The sequence below is a fragment of the Camarhynchus parvulus genome, chromosome 4, assembly GCF_901933205.1.
Source record: "Camarhynchus parvulus chromosome 4, STF_HiC, whole genome shotgun sequence".
Classification (NCBI taxonomy): domain Eukaryota; kingdom Metazoa; phylum Chordata; class Aves; order Passeriformes; family Thraupidae; genus Camarhynchus; species Camarhynchus parvulus.
The window spans coordinates 12,858,183-12,882,973 of NC_044574.1; the positions used below are offsets into that span (position 1 = coordinate 12,858,183).

Below are 24,791 nucleotides of genomic sequence, written 5' to 3' on the forward strand. Positions count from 1 at the left end.
GCACATTCCAAAGCAGCAAACACAGGAGAAGCAAAGGAGCTAATATTGTTTTCATTTCTCTCTGAGGCTTCTCAGCTTCCCAGGAGAAAAATCTGGGCAAAGGGATTTTTCAGAAAATATGACACTGACATAGAGTAAAACTGCATCCTGTCCTATTAGTCACTCCTAAGTGATGTAATCCCCTGTATGTGAAAGATCCTGAGTCCAGTAAGGGACAATTGTGGATGCCTTGATAAACTGCACAGGGGCAAGGCAAGGACAGTTATGCACCAGGAATGCTTGCACAGTCTGTGTGGTCTACCTGAGAACAACTTGGTTTGCTGGTACTTGGGAGTACCAATGGCCCTTGGGACAGGTCACAAAAGTGTGTAACAACACTTGAAAACCATTTGCACAACATCCTCTGCTGGTGAGTTCTAAAGCTTCTCCACATATTTATTGATTTTGAACCTGCCATCTGGTAACTTTGCTAGGTGCTCTCTTCTTTCATTAGAAATGTGAAAAATGGTTCTCTATTCACGTATTTGATGCCACCTTTAAAACCTATGACATTCCAGAAGGCACCTATTTTTTTAGGCTGAAGAGTTCAAGTCCTTTGAGGTCTCTGGACCATCCCTGCCTCCAGTTTTCTGCATGAAAAGTGCACACTTTTCATCTAAGCTCTATTTAGTGAACAGCAGTATCTGCTTACCAGCATGGTCTGTTCTGTCATCCTTAAGTGTAGTAGTCTGCCACAGATGGCCTTCTATTCTGTTGCTGATGTCTTTCTTATATTTATACAGTCAGTTAAGGCTAAATAACATTAAAATATTCTGGAAGATGTGATAGTACCTATTTGATGCCTTCTTGGAAATAAGAAATGCAAGTAGAAAAGGAACATTAATCTGTAGAAATATTCTTATTAATGCTTATTAATAGTCTTATTAATGTTCTGACATGTTATATTTATAGTTAAGACTTATGTTCTTGAGGTTTTTGAGGAAGTTGGAATGTCATTCAAATGTTTCTCATTTTTTTTAGAGACCCAATTTCATGTGATTATGCCCAAGCTAGGATTCATTAGTCATTCACATTCTGTATGAAATCAATAGATAGACATGACATTGTCCACCAGTATAAAACTGGCCCGAGTAAAAATTAAGTTTGGGCAAAACAACACAACATACCTAAAAATCTGGTTGAATAGCTGTAAATTAACCTCTTCCTGACCTCCTTATAGATTGTTTTTAGTTTTGGAGGATGTTTGTAACATGTTTTTTCTCTCTTGACTTTTCCCAATTCCACACCTATGCTCTACTTTTTCAGCAGCAAGAATCCAGCAAGTGTATTTTTAGGCACTTCCTTGTAAGATGGGTTTTAGCTGGAATTTGGAAGAGGCTGTAATGGAGAGATGCCATAGGAACACTAATACCTGAGGATATTTCACTTTCATTAGGGAAGGCAGTGATTGCATCAATTAACATCTCCATGTGAGCTAAGTGAGAGGGAGTAACAGAAAGCAAGAGGAATGCAGTGATATGCATTTGTATTTTATTATTTTATATTTTATTTTTTCTGAAGGTTAATGAGTCTTTCTGATTTTCAAACTTAAAAGAAACTGCTTCAGTTGACATTTTTCAAATATGAAAACAGCAGGACACAGATTTTCCTTATTGCTCTTCCGTGTGGAGATTGAGGGTCTGTATGATGCAAACCAAAATTAGAGGGGTACAGAATTTTATCTCTCAGCTAATTACACAGAAACAGCATGGAGCACAGAGCTGCAAAGTGTTTGATGGGTTCAAGCCATATGTGCAGCAGCAGTGGGTTGGGCAGACCTATCACTGACACATGCTGGGATGGTTGTCTGAAGTTGAAATATGAAATGTGGTGTTGCTCTACATAAATATCCAATGCATATAGTTAAATAACCAACAACACTTAATAGATCAACGCTAAAAACCAGTCACAAACAGACGTGAAAGTGACCTATGGGAACATCATGTCTAAAAGTCCCTTAAACTTTGTTTTGTCTTCATGACCTGCAGGAGCCAGATAATTGGGGAGGATTGGGGATGGATGCTGATTTTCTTATGGACAGAGAGAGAGAAAAAAAAAGAAAAATTATGACAGTATAGAAGAACTTGATTTGTGTGGTAGGGGTAAGAATTTCTCCTAATGCTCCAGTAAAAACTTCTCAAGTGCATATTACAATCCCCAGCAGAATTAGTAGGAGGTTCTCTTACCCTGAAGCAGTAGCTTTGCAGAAATCCTTTATATATTTTGGCAATATGGCATCCCTCTTGCATTAGTATTTTCATATAAATAAATTGCTAAATGAGCTTGCTAGGCCACTCAATAAAGTATAAGGGATTAAAATGTCTGCCCAAACTGCAACAGACATACTCAGGGACATCCTATATCAGCAATGTGCACATTTTTGGCAGAGAATATTTTTCTTTATCCATGGAGCTTGAAATTTTTTTTGTTGTTGTTTTTGGTTTTTGCTTTTTTTTTTTTTTTGTAGTTTAGGTCTGCAATAGCCAAATATCACAGCATATGAGACTTCTGGAGATAACCCACCTGGGCACTGTACCTACCACTGCCTTCTGCAACTGCCACTGGTCCTCATCTTGGCACAGGGAGGATCCCTTCTGCAGGATGTGCTGCTCTCTCAGCTCCTGAAGCGAGCTCTTCTTTCTGGCCAGCCGCATGCGCGCCAGGGCTGCCAGTCCAGCTCTCCGCAAGGTGAACCTGCTGAGCACTGAGCACAGCAGAAGTTGGTGCTTTTGCAAGATGTAGCTAACAGACCTGTAAAAGGACCATTAAAAATGCATCAGTGAAGCTGCTTGCACACCTGTGTTCAGCAAAGTCATTCCTTAAAAGTGAGAAGTTATTCCTCAGTCTGTGAAATGTCTTTTTGTACAAAGCATGCCTTGGAAGGCTGCTCAGGTGTAAAGAATGGGTACTGCTGTGTTACACTTCTAGTTCTGTCACACTGAAGTTAAATTAAAATGAAAACAGAAATAAAATAGCTAAATAACCATCTACATGTTGCTGGAACAAACACTTTATCTTGCAGAAAATGCAGCTACACTGTGACACAGGGAGTGGAGAGAGAGGCTGGTTCAAGACTAGAAACCACTCACAAGCACAGCAGATACAAAGCACACCAATGACAAATCACATAAACTATTTTTTCTAATTTCCAGGAGTCATGATATGTCTATTTTTTAAAATTTGCTTTTGATACCCTGACAAAAAATGAGACCAATTGCCTCTCTGTCTGAAGGTGCTAATAATCCCTCAACACTCCTTTCCCTAATGTAATGTACAAAGGTTTTTATCTGGGCATGCAACAGCGAAGTTTTACCCCAGTGCTATGGATGAAACTGTGCTTACTCATCACTGAGGCATCCTAGTCTGCTCACGACACCTTGAATTATCTTCTCTTGTTTCTCAGACAGGTGCTTTTGCATCACAGCAGACAGAGCATATTCTGTTATCCAGAGCTAAGCAGGGAAAAGAATTACAAATATAAGATACTCTGATTTCAGCAGTCACTACATAAAGAAACAACTCTTTATTTTGCTAGAAAAATCATCCCTTGCTTTCAAAAACAAATTCATGTTGAATTAAAATTATTCTACTATTTTTTCAATTATCAAAATCCTAAACAAAACTCACTGAAAAGAAAAGCTTTGCACTGGTTTGGATCAACCCTGAACTGTGTTTCCTACAGAGTTTTTGGTTTCAGCAACAGAGGAACAAGAAAAAAATAACAATATGGCACAAAATACTGCATTGACTCTTCTCAGCAGTAGACTTTTTATTTGTTTATTTCTTTTCACTAGCAGAGAATATAGTTTTTATTTTCACTGAACAAATACTGGTATCATCTTCCATCACACTTCTGTCACAGTAAACAGTGCTAATAATTGGAAATGGAGATTAAGTGATTAGGTAAGTATATGGACTGCAAGTTTACAGCTCCTTCACAGTGATATTTAGATTGAAGAATTTAATCTTTAAATGAATTTGGATAGATTTGCCATTAGACTGTAAACTTTTGGAGATACGGAGTTGTGATTCTGTTTAGTATGTTGCCAGTGTTTAAGGAATAGTAAGTCATAAGCTGCAATATTTGCAAGGCTCCAACTCTTACTGTAAGATGAAGAGTATAATTTAGGCTACTGACAGATGAATAAAAGTAGGTTACCTGCTGATGTATTCAGAGACCTAAATTAAATATACCACCCAGGATGCCTGACAATTTCACTTTGTGTTCCAGTGTCATTCAGAACATGAGGGACTAAATTTTCAATTATGGCAGACAGGCAGGTTTCACTAGATCACTATGTGACCACGTTCACAGGGGTCTTAGGATGAGGGAAGAGATGAGGATCTGACTCCATGTTTCAGAAGGCTTGATTTATTATTTTATGAATTATATTATATTAAAACTATACTAAAAGAGTAGAAGAAAGGATTTCATCAGAGGGCTAGCTAAGAATAGAAAAAGAAAGAATGGTAACAAAAGCTTGTGTCTCGGACAGAGTCCAAGCCAGCTGGACTATGATTGGCCATTAATTAGAAACAACCACATGAGACCAATCGCAGATCCACCTGTTGCATTCCACAGCAGCAGATAACCATTGTTTACATTTTGTTCCTGAGGCCTCTCAGCTTCTCAGGAGAAAAAATCCTAAGGAAAGGATTTTTCATAAAACACGTCTGTGACATCAGTATGTCCAGCAAAGGATCAGATGTTGTCTTGGCTGCGGGGGGGGTGAAGCTTAGTGCAGTGTGGGCACATCCTAGTTGTTATTCTATCCCACCCACATCATACACGTGGGAGTGGTTTTGGGATAAAAATGAGCACACTCTTCAGAAGTGGGCACCATTTTGCCTCTCTTCAGAAGGAGGGCGTCAGCATCAGCCCCTGCAGATCCAGCCCCCACCGCACCCCTGCTCCCTCTCCTGTTTTCTCTGGAATGCAGCTCCAGGACTTGGTGCTGAAAGGACAGCGGCACCAGCGCTCATAACTACTGGATACATACCTGAGTATTACACAAAGTATCAGCAAATTGTACAACTGATACATCTGGAACAGCTATTTGGGCATTTTTTTTTAACAGAGAGAGAGAGGCCAGTGGATCCTGATAATATTTTGTGTGTTTTCTGTATCTAAATATAACAACCATTTTATCTAGAAGTTCTGAGAGGTACTATTCAGTATAACAGCATAACAGCAGGGCTGAACTGACAGAGCCTGTGCAGAGGCTGCCACAGAGGAAGGACTGGTGGGATTGAACCCCAGAATAGCTGAGAGGAGCCCCACTGACATCAACTGAGCTGAGGCTGGGCCAACTGAGCTGAGCTGAGCTGAAAGGAGGTGGCAGAATGGCTGGAAAAGTGGCAGTGACCTGCAGGACCAGCACAGCGGGGCAGGAGAAACAGCGGCACAGACACCTGTGCAGAAGTGAGCCCAGCAGAGCAGCAGCACAGCTTGACTTGGGATTTATTTGTCACTGGCTTCCATTGCTTCAGGATGGGGTTGTGGGAAATATATGGGAGTTCCCTTGCCATCCTGCCTTTGTTCCTGATGGCCACATAGGTAGTGAGTGGGAATGGTCTCCATATCACCTTTGTCTAGGGAACCAAGTGGACACAACCTACAGGGAGCATCTGCCATCTGTTTGTTTTTTCCCAGTGGTGAACTCCTTTTTGCTGGGTAAAACACCTTCTCTTCTTGTACACCTTTGCTATTAATGTTGCTGTTGTTATTGTGAATTTCTTACTCCATGGCTTTGTGCTTTCAGTAAAGTGTTATCTCAACCCATACTCTCTGCTTTTGCCACTCCCTTACTGGAACAGGTAGGGGAGGGGGAGTGGTTCATTTGTAGTTTAGTTTCCATCTGGTGCTAAAGCCAACACAAATGTATAATTGCACAATTGTTAGTGTTAGAAATTAGGAGTGCTACTAGGCATCTCTGCTGGATATGAGTTTTTTCATTGGGAAGCAGTGATCTGTGCAGGAGAGAGGCTTTCTCTGTGAGCACAGAATGAGCTCCCCTGGGAAGTGCAGAGAACATCAGAAACTTTGTTTTGGCTTCAAAATAAAAATGTATTTCTTTCATGGCTAGTGCTTTCCCTGTGGAATACACAGTGACACAGCTAACTGACCTCTCTTCATGTAGAAAATCTCACCAAAACACATGTTCCTGAGCAGGATCCTGACAAGGATGGGAGAGCAGACAGTCAACAACAAGTGACAGATAGGAAGAGTGCAGCTGAGCATGAGAAGCACAGCCCCAAAGACAGCATGGCACTGGAGACCCACCAGGCTGCTCTTGGCAAGAGCCTCAAACATACCTGTGCAGCCAGATCTCAACTGATCTGAGGCTAGGTGAGTCTGATAATCACAGAGCACAGCTGAGCACACTGTCTTCTCTGACTGCATGCTGCAAGCATCAAATTAAGGTCTATCAGGTCTTCAGGTATCATCATGACAGATGACAAAGATGTGCTTGAAGTAATAATTGTTACCAGCATTTCCCTTTAGCAGCTCTGTGGATTTAGCTCCTAGGGTTTCACACGTCTCTGCACATGCCTTGTAGATCCATCACATTGTGTACTTCAATGTCTCTTTCAGCAGTTCAAAGAAAGTCTGAAAACGACCTTTTACTTTCCAGAAGTAATTTTATTTCCAATGAGAGGCTGGCTGTGGTTCAGCTGTGGGTTTCCATCATTTCTGGAGACCTGATTGCTTTACTTTACTGACCTTTACTGAGAAGTTGCTCTTGAAGGGCAAGTGAAACAGCATGAGGGTATATATCACCAAGAGACAGAACACCTTCAGGAGATGATACCTGAATTGCAGTTGGAATGGTAAATGATATAATATTGCAGCCAAGGACCCAAAATATAGCAGCTCATTTGCTATCAGTATATCCTATCCAAAAGTATATCCTATCCCTGTCAGTGATAACAATGCCAGTGCTTCTTGTAGTTGTTCTTTACTTCTGTTTACGGAGAAACAGCCTAGCTCTGTACTAGTGAGGAGTTCCTTATAAAGAATGAGTCCCTTTTCCATTTAGACTGCATTTGAGGTAGTCCATATATAGAATTTATAAAATAATTCTGCACCTCCCTGCGACCAATGGGAAACTGAGAATACAGCAGAAATTGCTCCAGCACACAGTTATTAAACTGAACACTAACAGTGCCTCAGTCATGTTAGTAAGAGAACAAGAGGAAAGGAGGGGGAATCATTACACATTTATGATGAAAGGATAAATAAGGAAGATTGAGAATTAGACCAAATACTAAACCAGTGTTTCATCTCAAAAAGGCCATTAGGAAGATGATTAAGATAGAAAGGATCAGCTGGAATAAACAGGAACATGTTTAATTGGAAAGAACACCTAGGCAGCTCACTGGGATGGGCTAGCAGAGCTGGGTATTTTCCACCTCCAAAATACAGGAACACCTCACACAGAGAGGCAGAAACGTGACAGCAAAGATTCTCTGGGAATGTTAAGGCTGCTGGCATGTGGTTGAAAACCAGCAAAACAGAAACTTTTTCAAAACTTCTACAGGTCAGGTGGCAAGGTCAGGCTTTGTGCTTGCACCCATACTCCACGCTGGGTCAAGTCACCAGGCACGTCTCCAAGCTTTGCTGCTCTTGGGAACAGCCTCACTTTGCTCAGAGATGGAGGGGACAAACTCATGCTGCTGCACAAACTTAGTAGCTCAGGTTCTCTGATCCCTGTATTCAACCAGTAAAACCAGTGACAAAAGTATAGTAAATGAGGGAGTAAAGCTCTAAGGAATGTCTGGCTTCTTGAAGCATTATTCCAATCGCTATGAAAAAATTAACCAGAGAAAGTGATAAAATGCCCACCCTGTCAAAACTGGTAAGCAGGGGCCAGTTCAGCTTTCTGAGTAACAAGCAAGGATGTGGGAATGGATGGAAATCTCATCCCATTTTTATTCTGTAGTCTCCAAATATTTTGCTTCTTGGTCACAGGTCCATTACAAGATCTTCTGAAGCACGGCTGAGTTAAGTATTACTCTTGGGCAATAAAGGTGAGGAATATGCCTCTCCTTTCTGTTTTGACACCTTTAGCACAGACTATTCAGGGAATGAAAGCAAAGTGATTTCCCTGTCTCGGCCTGTAGATGGGGTGCGATGCACACTGACAGCCAAGCGAGTCTCAGCCCGGTGCAGGAGGCTGCTCCCTGGAACTGCTCTCTGCAGAAATCATGAATTAGGGACTATGTGGGAAAATGCTCAAAATTTATTTTCATTAGTCATTTATTCCCATTTGCCTCACTCATATCCTCAAGCCTACAAGGCAAAGTTATATATGAAACTGATTTTTTTTCTTTTCAGTTGTAAAAGTGTTTCTTTTCACCCAAAGGACATCACATTCCAGACATGTATAAATGCTAGGAAAGATCATCTAAAAAAAGGTAGTTCAAGTAAAAGGGAAAAATGTCTTTTAGAGTCACTTTGAAAAGCACACATAAATTCCCTGGTGAAAAGTCTTCTGGTGTTGGCTTCCCAAGCCTGTAAAGCAGGTGACTGTAACTCCCAGCATGCCACATTTATCAAGAGGCAAATGAAAGACATATCTCCTGCTGCAAAATGCCTGACAACTTAAAAGGCCTGACAATATGACTGTGGATTTATGGATCTTTTGTCAAACCCAGAATTCTAACATCTATGGGCTCTCCCAAATGACATAATCATCTGGCAAAGTGTCCAATATCTCTTCTTAAGGTGGAAACCGAGTGTTCCTTTTTGTAGGATGCAAGTGTCAGCTTATTGCTTAAATGTTCATGCTGCTGTTTTATAGTAGGAAAGGGACAAGAAATGCACATTGCATTTGAACACAATATAATGCATTGTTATGTTTTTCAGACTCATGAAAATTTGCCAGCCTAGCTTTGGTGGAATAGCCATGTCCCTGCATGCTCTCTTTGGAGATAAAGCAGATTTTTTTCCAGTTCAAATCCTTTCAAAAAGCATTAAGTTAAAAAAAGGTACTTAGGCTCCTGCACAGAATATTGTCTTGAGGAATCATAAGATGAATTTCTCACTATGAGAAACTCTTATCTCTTCTTGGAATTTATCCTGCAGAATCACTTGTCCTTAGGACAGCTTTGTCTGCCATTCAGGAAATTTTTGTATTGAATAAAGCCCAGCTGCAGTGCTGATGACTCAGAGACCAATAGGAGAGTTCTGTCACTGCTAAGTTAATTCCTCTATAGCTCTATATCTCAGTAATTACTGTCAATGATGTCAGCAAACCCTTTATTATTTTATTTTAAATTTTTTTCCCAGCTAGGAAGTCATCTGCTTTACATTATGCATGCTAGGATACACAAAGTGAGAGAAAGTCAATTTAATAATTTAAATAAGCTATGCTTGGGCATGACCAGAACACCTGAATTCACATACAATGAATCCACCACACAGTGCTGCCCAAAGACCTATTATCTAGCAGCTGAGTGCTGGAGATGAACTAATCCTTCATATCCTTTGAGAAAAATTCCCAGGGTATGGTTTCTCCACTCAACAGTGTGCCCAGTGATAGCAACAGAGGAATGTACAAACAGCATCTTTGGACCAAAACGTCAGACTTGAGATGTTTCCCCTCTGTGGAGAATCTCTTGTTTGTTAAACACATCCCCTCCAGCCCTGAACCATGGCTGGGGTTCAATGGGACAGTGGAAGGCACACAGCAGAGGTGCCCTAATGTGCTCTCTGACACGACATTATTCACAAGTTGCACACCAAACCTCCTGTTTCTCTGTGTTTTTCTGGGACACTGAATCCACCACATTGCTGAGGGCTCTGTGTGCTACAAGATGTGCTCGTAGTTCACCTACCAGGCCAGGCTGCTCAGGCCATGTGCATACAAGGACAGGCAATTTGTGCGCCCTTGATGAATGTGAAAATCAACAGCAAGGTTTAAACTTGACAAGTCAGGTATTCTAATCTAATCCTTGATAAAAAGGGGCAAAATAATTTAAAAAAAGATTGAGGTCAGGCATTGTTTCATTAATCACTGAAGGTACAGGTATGCCAAAATCAAAGAGTAAATGCCAGCCAACAGGCCTGGAAAATACAAATGTAACTGAGCATGTGAGCAGACCCACTGGCATCCGTGCTTGGTCCCAAGCACAATTTAGTTTAGTTTGTTATATAGCCCTGTGACACCAAACCAGCAAAACAGAATTGTTTTTCAAAACAGGTCAGTTACAATAATGGAAATATAAAAAGATCAGCGAGGTGCAAGTTGCATAACTCCAGATTAAGGAAAATATAAAAGAAAAAATGAAAATGTCTCAATGTTTTCAATGAAAAATTTTACTTTTGTATTGCCAGTGGTGTTCTAAACCCACTGGTTAGCAAACAACCCTACCAGATTTAGTAGGGAGCCCACAGTTTCCTGAATAACAGTGTTTTACAGCAGAATCCTAAATGTGAGTGGGTGAAAAAGTTGAACACCTTAATGCAGTTTGCAATAATTAGGGACTTGCTCAGTATCTCATTAACAATGTACTGGATTGTCTAAGCACTTTGGAGAATGAGGGCAAGGGAAAATATGATTCTGCCAGTGTTAAAGAAATCTGCCAACCTTTTATTTAAGAAGCTCCAATTACTCTGTATGTTGCAGCACACAACATTTAGGAAAGGACACACTTTTGAATAGAGAAGGTCTTTCTTTGACAAAGCTGTGTTAGAAGCAGTATTGACAGAGACAAAGCACTGCATGAATAACCTGAAGGCATATTTGAGCCCCAGTCTGATGCTAAAGACAGATGTCTCAGCATTACTCTTGTTTTCTCCTCTGATGTCAATGCCCCCTATGGTGGGCACACACACAGAGCAGGAAAGCTGGGTGTGTGTTTTGCCACCTTTGCAGAGTAGAGTAAGTTTATAAAAGTATGTATCATATGTTTCCAGTTATTACAGTATTAATACATAAAAATTAGTAAGAAATATTTATCATTGCAAGGCTTCCTTGCCTGTAAACTGTATTTATATGTACCCTCTCCAAACAGACCCAGTGAAGGTTTTTTTGAAGTGTTTCTGTAGATGCCAAGAGCTGAGGACATCAGAGAGCAGCCTTGCCAGAAACTGTTTATGCGCTGACAAAGCTGTCAAACACTGTGGACAGATGTTCAGTAATTACTCTCTGACTCCTCTATGCAAGCCTACATGCACAGAATACATATTCACTCCATGCAGCAGATAAAACTGCTCCTCCTCAGCCTAGAGTTGTGTCTGGACCAGGCTATATAATTATACACTAAACACTTCCACAGATAAATATCTTGATCATTTTTTCCTGTATACCATTTTTAGGACACTGAGATCTCAAAGCATAACATGGATCTTACTTCTTTTTCTTGCAGTAGCTGCTCCTGGAAAAGCTTCCAGCGTCTCTGGCGGTGGCTCTCCCATTTCTCCAGCTGAGGGACCAAATTCTCCTGCCACTCCTCCTTCAGAAGCTCACATTCTCTCACAGAGAGGCTGGTCACCACAGGCAGGGTCTGAAGAAACAGCTCTGTCACCAACTCTGCTAAAGCATGGGAAGCCTTAGAGTACAGCTCCTGACAGAGGCACAGAGAGGACAGAGAGAAACAGGTGACAAAGTGAACCTTGGAGCTCTTCCCCTGCATGTTCCACAATTGATGCCAGTGAGGGAACCATGTGAATACACTGGGCTGGTGTCCAAATCCTAGAGCTAAAATCCAATGCCTCTAAGGCTTGAGTTAAAAGGACCAGGCTTTGTAGATGGAACAACAAAATGTTTTGGTTCAAGCTACACAAGGCATTTAAAATGCAACAGTGGCAAGAGCACATGAGACCCTGCACCCTAACTGCTGCTCACATGTGACTGCAGTAGAAAAGAATATCTTGTTTTACTGGCTATGGTGGTGTGTTATAAAAACGCCTATTTTGAAAGTGGCTGTGGAAACAATCTGGTGTAGCACAAAACCTTGTAGGCACCTTTTCTCAGGTGCTGCTATGAAATGAATGAAAAAAGAGGGAAGAGTTAAAAAGGATGGTATGGCTTTTAGCTAGACAAAAGTGACATTAGTCATGTCAGTAGTCGGTACTTCAAAATATGACACTCTTCAATGCCTGAAGAACAGAATTAGTCAAATTCATCCTGACGCAGAATAGTTTCAAGCCTAGGAAAACCAACATCTTCTGGTGGTTTTCATGAAACTAGTCCCATATGAACAGTTTTAAGTTGTTGAGGCTGTTTCACTCACCAGAAGTGTTGGGGTGATTTGGTCAGATGGCATCCATGTTAAAAACTCAGCTCTAGTTTCACTGTCAAATACACAGTGGTGACAGGAGCTGTGCTGGCAAACTGGGTGCCATCTGAGATCATTTCTGGGCAGGAGTGAGGACAGGTAGCTTTCCCAGCTGAAAAGGGAACAAAACCACACTGGAAAGTCACATGGACACTGCTGTATTCCTGCAGGATGAAGAGCTATTTCTGTGTGAGTTCCTGATCCTACCTGTCCAAGAAGCTTTACTGCCTAGCTGGGCTTGCTTTGATTGCAAACCAATGTTAACCCTCTTGAAAACAAGAGGGTATTTCTTTCTTTCTTTCTTTTCTTTAAAATATTGATAATATTTTTAAAACTCTCTTAAGGCTTCCTGTTAAAAGAACAAGTCAGGTCTTCTAGATGATGCCTTCTTTTAAATACAGGTTGAATTACAACTTCTTAGATGATCAAAAAACAGAACCTCTCAACAGAAACACAGGGATATTTACCTAGATGTCAAATATGCTTGTCTGCAGCTCATAGACAACAGAAGTTCTAGTGGAATTTTTTTGGAGGGGAGGGCATATACTGCTATAATATATTGTTGTGTAAGAGCCCATTCCAACTGCTAAATATTGAATTATAAAATACAAAATACTAAAAAATAATAATAAAAAAGTGCAAGGACAAGAAGTCATAAATAAAGACCAGAATTTAGGTTGAATATGAAATATAGTTCTGTGCCCCCATAATGATACATCTGGGGTTCATGTAATGTTTTCCCAGCCCCTTTTTCTGTTCCATGTTTAGGCCTATAAATATCCTTTGAACTGATTGATTTCTGAAAAATATTTTAATATTTCTCATTTATTGTAAAATATACAAGCTGTGCACTGAGTACTAAATTATTATTTTCCTCCTATGAGCCCTCTAGGATGCTAATCACCATATTAATTAGCTGTTTCACAAACAATAAATAGCTTAACAGCTCCCTGCAGTAACCTCTTCTTATGGATAAAACTGAGGCACAATACTAAAAAAGATGTTCACTACACCTTTGAAATGAGCTGTCTCAGCTCCTTCCACTCTCTTACCTGTTTAAAGAAGGCAGGATTCTCAGAATCCAGCTCCCACTGGCTTTCTTCAATCTCAAAGTATTATAAAGTTTTGCAAATTGGACTACAGCTTTTTGAAAATGATTGCTGGACGTTAGTATGAGAATTAGTAGTCAAAGACACAATATGTAACTTCTGATAATACTTTTCCCATTTCTAGTGGTTGCTCACAATCTAGACATGACAATATCATTAGGGGAACATTTGCTACACAGGTGCATCCTGTGCTGAAGGATTATTGCCCCTACTCCTTAATTATTACAGTTATAAGTTCCTGTTACAACAAGAGGCATGATTTATACCATCCTAATAATCTGTGTAGTTGTGGGCCTGGCTTTACTTGCCAAAAGCAATGCCAAATGGTTTACTTGAATTCTCTCTTCTGCTGTTATTTTAAAATCCAAGACTCCAAGTTCTCAGGTTTAACATAAACTCAAAGATACTGCACTTCTAATCTAAATATCCCATACAACATTTAAAGAATAATGGCTCTATCTCTGTAAACCATCTCTCCTCTGAGCTTTAGCAGCCTTTCAGGACATATTAATTCCCCTGCCTTTACTGGGTGTTCAGTGATATAAGAATTTCTATTGGGTCTGAAATAGTTCAGAAGGAGTCTAGAGGAGTCCGTGGCATTTCTACTGCAGTAGATCAAAAGATCTCAGGCAGGGTGTAAAGGAATTCTATTCTCAAACAATGGCAGCTAAATCCCTTTTGAACACATTTTGCTGTGGAACTGATAGCATTTCCCTGGCATGCTCACAGCCCTGTGTTATTATTTGCTATGAAATATTTTGCACAGAACAAAAATATGGTATTTTGTTCCTTGTTGTCAATGACATTTTGTTCTGCCTGTACCCCCTGCACCTTCAAAATTATACTGTTTGCTTACCTTTGGCACTACCACAGTGGGGATGGTTACTGAAGAAAGATGTGATTAGGTCTTGTTCCCACAGAATTACTTATGTATATGACCTCATTAATGTGACAATCACATGGACATCAGAGCCCAGGCAGCCCTCGCATGCCAGACCTAAGAGGACAGCACGCTGCACCCAGAGGCCACACCACAGGGACAAAACAGGCGCCATGCTGCTTCATGCAGCACTTAAAAAATGTCACAAAATGGCCTTTAAAAGTTTGGGAGGGGAAATACTATGTCTACATTTAGGAAAGATTGCAGATGTGGTTGAATTCTACCCAGTGACTCAAGCTAACAAAATAGTTCAAAACTATTTGTACTCTTAAGGAATGTACTTGATTTCAAACTGTAATAAAGTCTGTCTGTGAGCAGGGATGGCACACTATGTATTATAAAAGTTATTTTCCACAAGAAAGAAAAGGAAAATCAGTACTGCTTCCAGGTTCTTATTTTTGGACTAGAGCCTCTACAAATATTTTTAAAAGCTTCCTGATATGCTATGTCTTGTTTTTAGAGTTTTGACTTGATGAAATTTATTCAAATTGATTCTATTAATAGAATAGCTGATTGCAGTATTGAATGAACCTGTTTGTAGTACCTGGCAATCAATCTCGAAGCTTTTCAAAAAATTCCCAGAGAAATACATCAAGCATAAAGAAATACCATGCGGTACACATGGAAATAAAATGGGCTTAGATTAAAATGCTGAGTGCATCTGAATTTCAAACAAGGCAGTACATATACAATTTTGTCAAAAAACAGGGGAAATAAATAGCTTATCAGATTTCACTCAAAAAACAATATTAATTTTCCCTGTTAAACCTAAAAGATTAAAAGGTTCCTACATATAGATGAGTGAATAGTGAAATTGTGAAGCAGGAAAATGCTTTAGAAAGGCTGGTTGTGGTTTATTTTACATGCCAGCCACTGAAAAGTATCTATTATCTCAAAGAGGCAACTGCACAACTACTTGTTAACTTGTGATATAACATTTTACTGAAGGAATTAAGTATCTGATCAAAGCTGTGGAACACTGCTGCATGTGCCCCCAGAAGCTCAGTGGCTAGGACACTTGGTTAGGAGGTAAAAGATTCATCTCCCAAACCATATTGTATCTTACAAAGGACAGAGATTCGATCCTCAGATCATACATCCCATAAATACATGGAAAATTCTGGGACACTGGACACACACACCACTGGCCACTAGAAGATACTTCACATACACTCAGAAGATACACCACTCAAAACAGGGAAAAGCTGATTGCATGTACTTCCCTCTTCCATCTGAAGAATTCTGGAAAGTCAGTTGGAAAATGAAAACCCTGCCTGCTTTTAAGCATCCTAACATCAAAAAACCACAGTGACATTGAAGTCATCCTTAGCACAAGTTAATAAAAAAGCTCCACTGCTTGATTTCCACACATTTAAAATGGAGGTCTATTGAAATATCAGTCTTGCCCCCTCACTGGTCTTCGATTTACTCAGGAGGCAGTTTCAATCTTCTCTTTTGGTACTCCTTTTTTAGAAATATGCCTTTGTGGGTAAGGTTATGTCCCTCACGAGATCTAGCTATTAGCCAATTGTGAATCTATTTAGTGGTAAAATCCATTTTCTTATGCAGTAAAGCAAGAAGAAGACTTCAGAATGAAGGCTACTCCTATCAGACATCTTGACTGAAGCAACCAAAACAAATCTAATAGTGCCCAAATCCAGAATTAGAATGGGCTCCCATGGTTTGAGTTCACAGATTTAATCCATCAGATGATGCTGTATTTTTGGGGTAAGTTACAGGGCAAAAATTTCACAAGTGAGCTTTTGAGGTGGAGGTCTCTTGATAGGGATTTCCATCTGAGACAAACTGATTCCCCCTAAAAAGATGCCAGCTCTTGGTACCCAAAAATGCAGTCCAGCATCCCTAACCATATCTCATGGCTAACAAAATTCCGTAAGGAAAGTAATGAAAGAGCAAGTCCCTGAGAATCTCTACTTTTTATCTTGTCAAAAATATTTTTTCTCCCTTTTATTAACAGACAAAATCAAATATTTTTCCTCAAACTCACATTTATTTCTACCCATTCAAAAAATATCTACTGCCTTGCCCATTGTTAACACTCATGACTTAATAGCTTTTAGTCTAAATTTTTGTGCATTTTATTCCCATGTCAAGCCAAATGAAATAACATTCTGATGAATGGCTATCAGCAAAGGGGAATTATAAATGACAATAAATTGTACTTTTATGGTTTTGGAATTAAGGCAGAAGAAAAAGACCTATCTTACAATGTACTATGTAATTCCTAGCTGTTAATTGATTTCCTTTGTGCAATCTGCATGTCTGTTTTCTCAATAATAGTGTTATCCCCCCAACCTCTTCACTTCTCCTTTTCCTGCTGAAATACACGGGTAGTTCACACAGCAACAACAACAAAAAGAAAAAAGAGGGAAAATATTAAAGGTTGGTGATTATCTGATATGTTAAACTTGAGACAGGTTTGACATAGAACTGGGTATATTGGGGCAGAGAGTGGATGTGTGGTGTGTTATTGCTGCCATGTAATAGAAAATTACAGTGAAAACAGTACAAAATCTCTTGTATACAGGATAACTTTGCAGACCCTGGTCTGTGTCTAGAAATAGACACAGACTATTCACCTACAGCACACTCTCTTAATCCATTAGTGTGGCTCAAAAGTCCTACACTATCCTCCAAATATAACTCATTCATTCACTCAGGCATCAACAGATTCCATTGACCTTGGTTAACTCATTTTAATTGATTTATTCATGCGTACACAAAACAAACCTACTCAATTATTCTATGCAAACACACTCAGCTTCCAGATCATTGAATTTTTACATATTTATTCACCAATTTGGATAATTCTTCCACATACTGTAGCAGTACAGACTTCCCTAGTGCTAGAGGGTTATATAAATCTATCTTGATCTGTTTAAAGGGTGAAAAATGAAAAAATGGAAAAGGCATAGAAATTTGATAAGGGCTTAGAAGAGCACTGTGAGAACAAGCTAAGGATCTTCCACAAGGGAGTGGCACTTAGAGGTTAGTAACACCTTTTCTTCTGTCCTGAGAATACCCACTGGTTCCCCAGCCACATGGTTACCCCTTCCTTATATTTTAACATCACCTTTTTCATTGAGATCATGTTTCAGCTTCTCCATTTGAAAGGCAAATGACTGTCATAAGCCTCAGAGAGTGCAGATCCTCTGGAAAGGCAACATCAGGCTTTGCAGTATTTGCACAAGTGCCTAAAACTTGCTGGTTCTACACAGGACCATGGTGCAAACCCAGTGGGGACAGAGGTGTGTATCACAGAGCTGACTGCTGCCATGTGAGGCTGGCTGGTACCCAAGCAATTGGAATTAGTTAATATCTGCTTGTTTAACTCTGCTTGAGCTGCAGCCACACAACTGCACTGGGGAGGATCCCAAATCTCTGTCATCTTCCCACTGCTGCCTTGCCTTTCCCAATAGCAGCAAAGCATCTTCCTATGACAAAACTGGAGCAAGTGAAGAGGCAAAGTCCTGCTGCCCAGGGAAAGATCTGTGCTTGTACAGGCTGCACTCCTGCTCTGGATGTGTGGGGGAGCAGAGAGAGAAGCAAAGGCATTGTGTTTGTGAGATGCACCTCCTTCCTTTAACAGCAAGTCCACTTTTGCTTTTGTGCCCCTGCTTATGGAAAACATGTAACCACTGCACTGTCCTCAGCTGTAGAAGTCAGCACAGCCCCATCTACCTTCAGGTGGACCACAGTACATGGAGTTTTTCATGTCTGGCACTGTTTGGGTCAAGTCATAGGAGAGCAGCTGTAATATGGAATATAATGGCCTAGAGCTTGGTGAACTGGCAGAGTTCAAGTTTGTGCAGTTCTCCTGGCAACCTGGCAATTCTAGAAAAACTTAATTCACCCAAACCAATTTTTTTTTAGTGGGAAAGTACTGGAAGAAATAGGATTTTCAGTCCTGTCTTAGTGTTACTAAAGCAGAGTACACAATAAAGGAAAGCAATATAATTTCACAAATGAGGAGGAACTGTGTAAGATAAAACAAAAAATCGTTTAGTCTCCAGACTTCACATGAATTGAGGAAGCAGATGGAGAAGTCAGTAACTATGGATCATGAACTGAGCACAGTAATATCAGCAAACATGTTGATTTTTCTTATATTACACAGCTTTGTACATTTAATCTACTCCGATTCACTGGCTTCATTTTTTTGAACATGAATTTGAAAAAGTGCATGTGGACTACTGCTAATTAAGATTGTATGGGTATATTAGCTGTATGTGATAGGAACCACAAGTTTCCAGAATATCCTGATCTGGTCGTAATTAATCATGACAAGGATCCTGTTGAGCTGAAAGTGATTAGTTCCAGCCTAATTAAAGGTCACTACTGACTATGGTTTTGGGCTTCACCAGACAGATCATGTTATCATATTTTTTCTGCATAGACAGAAAATAATTAAAGATTATGCAAAAGCGTGAAGCACCTAAAGAAGTGTAAAAATTATTTATACCAAAGATCTGAACCAATTTCAGGAAACTAACTAGAATAAAAAAATTCTCTGTGAGAAATGAATGAAAAAATTGTCTTTGGAGATGTAGTGAAGTTCACTTGGAATAGTATCATCCAGTGACAGTGCAGAAGAGATAATTATGCCACATAAATGAAATCTCCCTCCTGTAGTAATGACATTGTATGCTCTCAACATTACTGCAGCCTTGTCAGCCACCTGGGCAGCATGTTTTGGCAGACCATGCAGGCATTTTCTGACTAATACGAGGTTAGGAAACATAGTGTTTTGGGAAGATAATGGAAAAGGCAACCTAATATGGAAGACTGTCCTGCTTCCATCTTCTGCTTTGTCAGCCTAGCTTTCTGGAGCTGTAACTCCTGGAGGTGATCCTTCCTGCAATTCCCCAGTCTTCCCCAAGGCCTGACACTGTAGTGGGGTGAAGCAATCTTCAAAATTAATTTAGCAAACGACATTTATCACTAGAAGTGGCACCTTGTAGAGATCAGCGACAGCCTCTGTGCTCTCACAGTCATCCTCCTCCTCCAGATCCCACTGTGCTTGCCTGTGTTTCTCCAGCAGCCCATGGTAAGCCTAAAAAGAAACACAGTAGGTATATTTAAATAGCTGAAAAGATTTTAATAGTTTCTTGTGCTCCTTCCCTTTTCTTCCTTGATGCTCTTCCCATGTATCACTACAACAGGAACTATTTACCTGGAACCATGGCTCAAAGGGAACTTGGCTTACCACCTTAATTTGAGCTTTTCCACTCTTGAGTATAAAATTTCCTAGGGTCAGCAATATGGGGTTAAATAATATGTAAATACTACTACAAAACATGTGAAATGATGTGACTTGAAACGTGCTTTCCAGTGTATGAATATCCCTACATCACAGCCATTACTATGAGTTGCAGAATAGTCATCTGAGACACCTGAGTTGCAGCTGTATCACACTGTACAGGGCTTTTGCACTGGGGTTGGTCACCATGTCCCATGGTGGTTCCTAAGAGGCTGATCTGTGAGGTGGTCCTGACTTGGTCCTTGGTCACAGTTTTAAGAGGGATGCAATTTTTTTCTTCAGGTAAAGACTGTGACTGTGAATGTGTAGGCAGGCTCATGGAAGATTATATTTCACAAAGACTACCTCAATCTATAGCCTAATGAGTAGCATTATATATAAATATTCCAGATTTTGATTTAATCCGTCAAGAGCTCCCTATCACTCCCATGGAAAATATGGCTTTTTTCATCAGGTATGTCAATAGAGCTCTTCTAAAGAGGACCAAAGTGCCCATAAATGCTTCATTATTGTTGTAAAGGTAGACTTGAAAGCTCACACATGTCATGGACTCATACTTTATGACAGAAGTTGACAAATTAACTGCTATAACTTGTATTTCCACCGTAGGTAGGCAGAACCAGAATGGATTACTGTAACTGACACTTTATGGTTTGTGTTCTTCACTGATCATTCCTGTATTCTCTGCAGTAAAAGACAAAACTAAAAGACTCCTTTTCCAACAGAAATATAGATGAAGGAGAAAGAATGATATAGGAACTCTAACCTTTACAATATATCTCATTCTGTCTTATAAAAAAGATCAGATGTGCAGCAACTCAGTTGTTACCACCCTACTTGTGTTCAGAGCAATCTGATGTGAATGAAGTTTACTGCAAAATCCACCATCATAATTAGCAATCACTTAAAATTCAGCAGAGGTTAGTTACTGGCAAGGCTGCTACCATGGTGGTGTGAGCCCTTAATGAGGTGAAGGGGGAAAGGCAGAGGAAAGAAGTGTTTTTGATGGGTACAGCTCTGGGCTCATGGTGAGGCTTTGCAATCAACTCCTTTACAGTTGGGCTGGCTGTGAAATTATGAAACAAACACGAAATAGCTCCTCAGTGCCAAGTGGATTGTTCTCACAAAATAATTACTAAACTATTTAAGTTATTTTTAACTATTTAAGTCAAACCATGGGAACTGCAGGTACAAATTTTTCTTATTCTTTGAAGAGTTTCTGCACTTAAGACCCCTATCTGTTCTGGGACAAAAGACTTTCCCACTGTGCAGCAGAAGGGCTTACATTTCTGACTTTCATAATTTGTACACAAGCATTTCATAATCCTAAGACTCAGCTGTGTTCTGTCCTGCAGCATGAAGTGCAAGTTGCCCCTCCCTTCTCAGCCTGTCAGAAAGCTGTTGAGTAGGCTTAGTTAAACTCTAGACTAATGATCTGCTCATCAGGTGTACAGAACAGAGCATCTCTTGCACAAAGCTGTGTGGCTCTACCTTTGTAGGGAAGGGGTCTTACAGCAAAATTTTTAACCTTTGTTCAATGAATCTGGGATGTGTCCAAGAGTGTCCAATGATGTCTAAAGGGAAATACATTCACAAGTGCACACTGGCTACAAAAATGTGTCACAAGTTTGGCTTTAAGAAAAGCCAAAGGTGTAAAAAATGCTGTACTTGTTTTGGAGTAAGGTGTTGCCAGGCAGGTGTGCATACAGAAATAGTAACTGCTTTATCCAAGTCATACAATATAATTAAAGAATGTGGCCCCACAGTGCAAAATTGCAGTGTTAAGACCAATAAATTCTGATAGATTGCTGCAGTTGGAATCTGGGTCTTCTCATACAATAATTTTATCTAAGTTATTAGATTTCATCAAAAGTTTAATGCTGCTGGATGTAACCACTTTCACCTTAAATTATTTATTTTCATGAAAATTGAGTATTGATTTTTTTTAATTGTTAATAACTTGGGTTTGCAGTTCTCAGCAGTTACTCGAATTCTGCAGCTCTCAGCATTTACAGCTAAGAACTCTGATTTTGTATATTCATTTGGAACAATAACAACAAATCTCTATAGAAAATATGAACACAAAAACATTACACTGGCCACTGTATACCATATTAAATTATCAACTGCAAACCTTCTCTAAGGCAAACTGCCAGAGATCATAATTAGTTTTTCCTCTACTTCTCTGAAATTTGGTAAATCTTTTGAGCCTCAGTAACCCCACTCATAGAAAAGCAATTAGATCAGTGCAGACTGTTTCCTTCTGTAATGCAGGCTGGATACTTTCCTCCAGGTATTTCCTATCTTGAAGCAAACACACAGTACCTAAGCAAAAGATGTTTTCTACCAAACATTAATTTTGCATTAACCCCATTGGCATTCTCTTCCAATGCAACACCACCAACACTGCAGGAACAGCCTTGGCAACAGGGGCTCTGACCCTGTCCACCTGTGCTACCACACAGGATTCTCACAAGGACCCAGAATTCCCAATTTTATGGAACTGGGAGAAATCTGCAATACATTTGGCTTTAAAAACTAATAGAACGGGGAAAATAAGCTTTTACTTGTTCACCTTGAGAAAATTATGAACATCTTCAGTAAGAAAAGTTTTGCTAAGGAGACTCCTTTGTTCAGCTTCCCGTCTGCGTTTGAACTCTTCCTTCTTCTTGGCACGGCACTCCAGCCGCTTCCAGATCAGCTCTTTACTTTGTTGCATGCACTCTGGAACATCAACCACAAACAATTAGGCACCACAACTCCACAGGGAGAAAGCAGCATCTGCTGCTGTCACACAAGATAAACTCATGGAGATCTGTTAGTGAGTGAAATAGGCAAGTAATCACCATGCAGGATTTGAAATTTGCTTCTTACCCTGATGGCCTTTTTAGCTGTGAACTTCTAAATTGTTACATGGCACTTAAATCTATCAGGTTTTTGGACTGCTACCATCCTGCACCCTCCCTTTCACTGGTGCTGCTGTTTATGCAAAGGCAGAGTGTTAGTCCAAGAAACAGATTGCCTCATGCAGCACCCCAAACCTCCCCCTCCAGCTTCAGGAAGGTCAGTAAGTGTCTCATTACCTAATTGAAGATATGCAAATGCTGCTGCAAGGACAGGGGCAGTAACATATGGTGGGGAGAAAAGGTCTAAAGCAGTGCTAGTTCAGATTAGTTTGAACTGGCATGCAGCCCATACACAACAGACTTCTAAAGCGACTCATCCAAGAACCTGCAGTAAAAGTTGTCAAGGTCCCTCCAATTTCGTGCTACTAATGGGAACTATTTGGGACTAAATTCCTCCCCACTTCATTCCCCCTGCAGCTCCAAGTGATATATAAATTAACGAGGCTATTTGCATCCTGGGCTGCTGAGTGCAATCACTGCTTTAAATGTCCTGCCACTTCATGTCTCATTGCCTGTCCACCTAAGAAAAATTTTACTAATTTCCCCCAGTTACCGTGCCCCAGAGCAGTACTTCACTCCTGACACAAGCAGCTAAAGGGGGATGCAAAAGAACAGTTACCTGTGGCTGCTGTTCTGCCACTACACCAAGCTGCTTTAACTACAGAAATTATTTTGTAGAGAAACAAAAGGAGCACAGTACTGCAGTACCAAGAATGTTATTTATTCTCCATGCTAATTTATTGTGTTTATCCACAGGCTGATGATGCACTGACAGAACACTTGAAGGTGCACCAAAAGTACAGGAAAGCCTGTAATGAAAATATCACTTAAATAAATGTAGCAGTGTTTTACTTTTAAACACTATTGATTCTTTAATACTTCCTTATTTTGTACCCTAGGAGCACAGTCTTGCTGGCTTTGTGCTCTGTTTTTGAATTATAGGTACAGTTTAACTTTTGTATTTAAAAGCTGGTAAGAAAGGTCAACATAAGGCTCTATTGGAATAAATGCTGCACTCCAGATAATTTTTTTAAAAGCACATTTAATTTCCATCTAAAACCAGGAGGTTGATAATGTTCTTCTGCACAGGACGTACCAACTATAATATATAGCTATATATAACTATAAAAGCCTACTTTGCATAAAATAAAGCCTTGACAGAGGTATTTTTGCTTAGGAACAAGTGAAAATTGACAAAAAGAAGGAAAAATCACCCAGCGACAACCATTTATGCTTAAAGAATGTTAGTGGCTGAACCTATGTGAAAACGATGAACTAGGCATAGATAGTTTTAGAAAACAACATCTGTGAAAGAAACTGTATCACAATATACATGTATTTGTGAATGTCAGCAAACTGTTCACACAGCTAGATGTTTTGAAAGAGGATCAAGTCTGCAGCACTTTCTGTGATGAAATAATTGGCTCAGCAGATGACAGGACAGTGGTGGATATTGGCTACCCTGACTTCAGGCAGGTTTTCAATGCAGTCTCCTGACAGATCCTCATAGAGAAGAGGATGGATGAGCAGTGAGATAGACTGAAAACTTGCTCAAAGTCCACCTGGAAGCCAGCACCTACTGGTGTACCCCAGGGCTCAATACTGAGTGCAATTCTGCTCAGTAGCTTCATTAATAACCTGGAGCAGAGTGCAAATTTAGCAAGTCTGCAGAAGTCACAAAAAATGAGAGGAATAGCTGATCCACCACACATGCTTCTACTTCCATCCATAGGGCACTTGACAAGCTGGAGAAGTGGGCTGATGCAAATCTCCTGCAGTTTAACAATGGGAAGTGCCAAGTGCTGCACTTGGGGAGGAACAACCCAGGCACAAGCACAGCTGGGGACTGCCCAGCTGGAAAGCAGCTTGGCAGGAAACGACCTGGGGTTCTGGTGGACACCAAGTTGAACATAAGCCAGCAGATACAGGGAGGGGATCCTTTCCCTCCATTCAGCTCTGGTTAGGCCACACCTGGAGTGCTGTGTCCAGTTCTGTGCTCCACAGCCAAGTACAAGAGAGACATGGAGATACTGAAGAGAATTCAACAAAAGGCCACAAGGATGAATGGACTGGAGCATGTCCCCTATGAGACAAAGCTCAGAGAGCTGGGGCTGCTCAGCCTGGAGAAGAGAGGGTTCAGGGGGGATCTGAGCATAAGTATATAAACAGCTGAGTACAGAAACACCTGGAGAGTGGGTACAAAGAAGACAGAGCCACTCTCTTCTGTTGTG

At 40.2% G+C, this 24,791-nt stretch overlaps 1 protein-coding gene across 1 annotated transcript in view; it reads right to left on the minus strand.

Annotated features, from left to right (window-relative positions):
• The window catches only part of EVC (EvC ciliary complex subunit 1), a 50,350-nt gene that overhangs the window by 8,286 nt on the left and 17,273 nt on the right, over positions 1 to 24,791 (minus strand). The window contains exons 10-14 of the mRNA XM_030947119.1: positions 22,230 to 22,378; positions 19,349 to 19,447; positions 11,398 to 11,610; positions 3,382 to 3,491; positions 2,580 to 2,790 (exon numbers count right to left, since the gene is read on the minus strand). Coding sequence (XP_030802979.1) covers positions 2,580 to 2,790; positions 3,382 to 3,491; positions 11,398 to 11,610; positions 19,349 to 19,447; positions 22,230 to 22,378 — 782 coding nt within the window. The remainder of the gene's footprint in view (positions 1 to 2,579; positions 2,791 to 3,381; positions 3,492 to 11,397; positions 11,611 to 19,348; positions 19,448 to 22,229; positions 22,379 to 24,791) is intronic.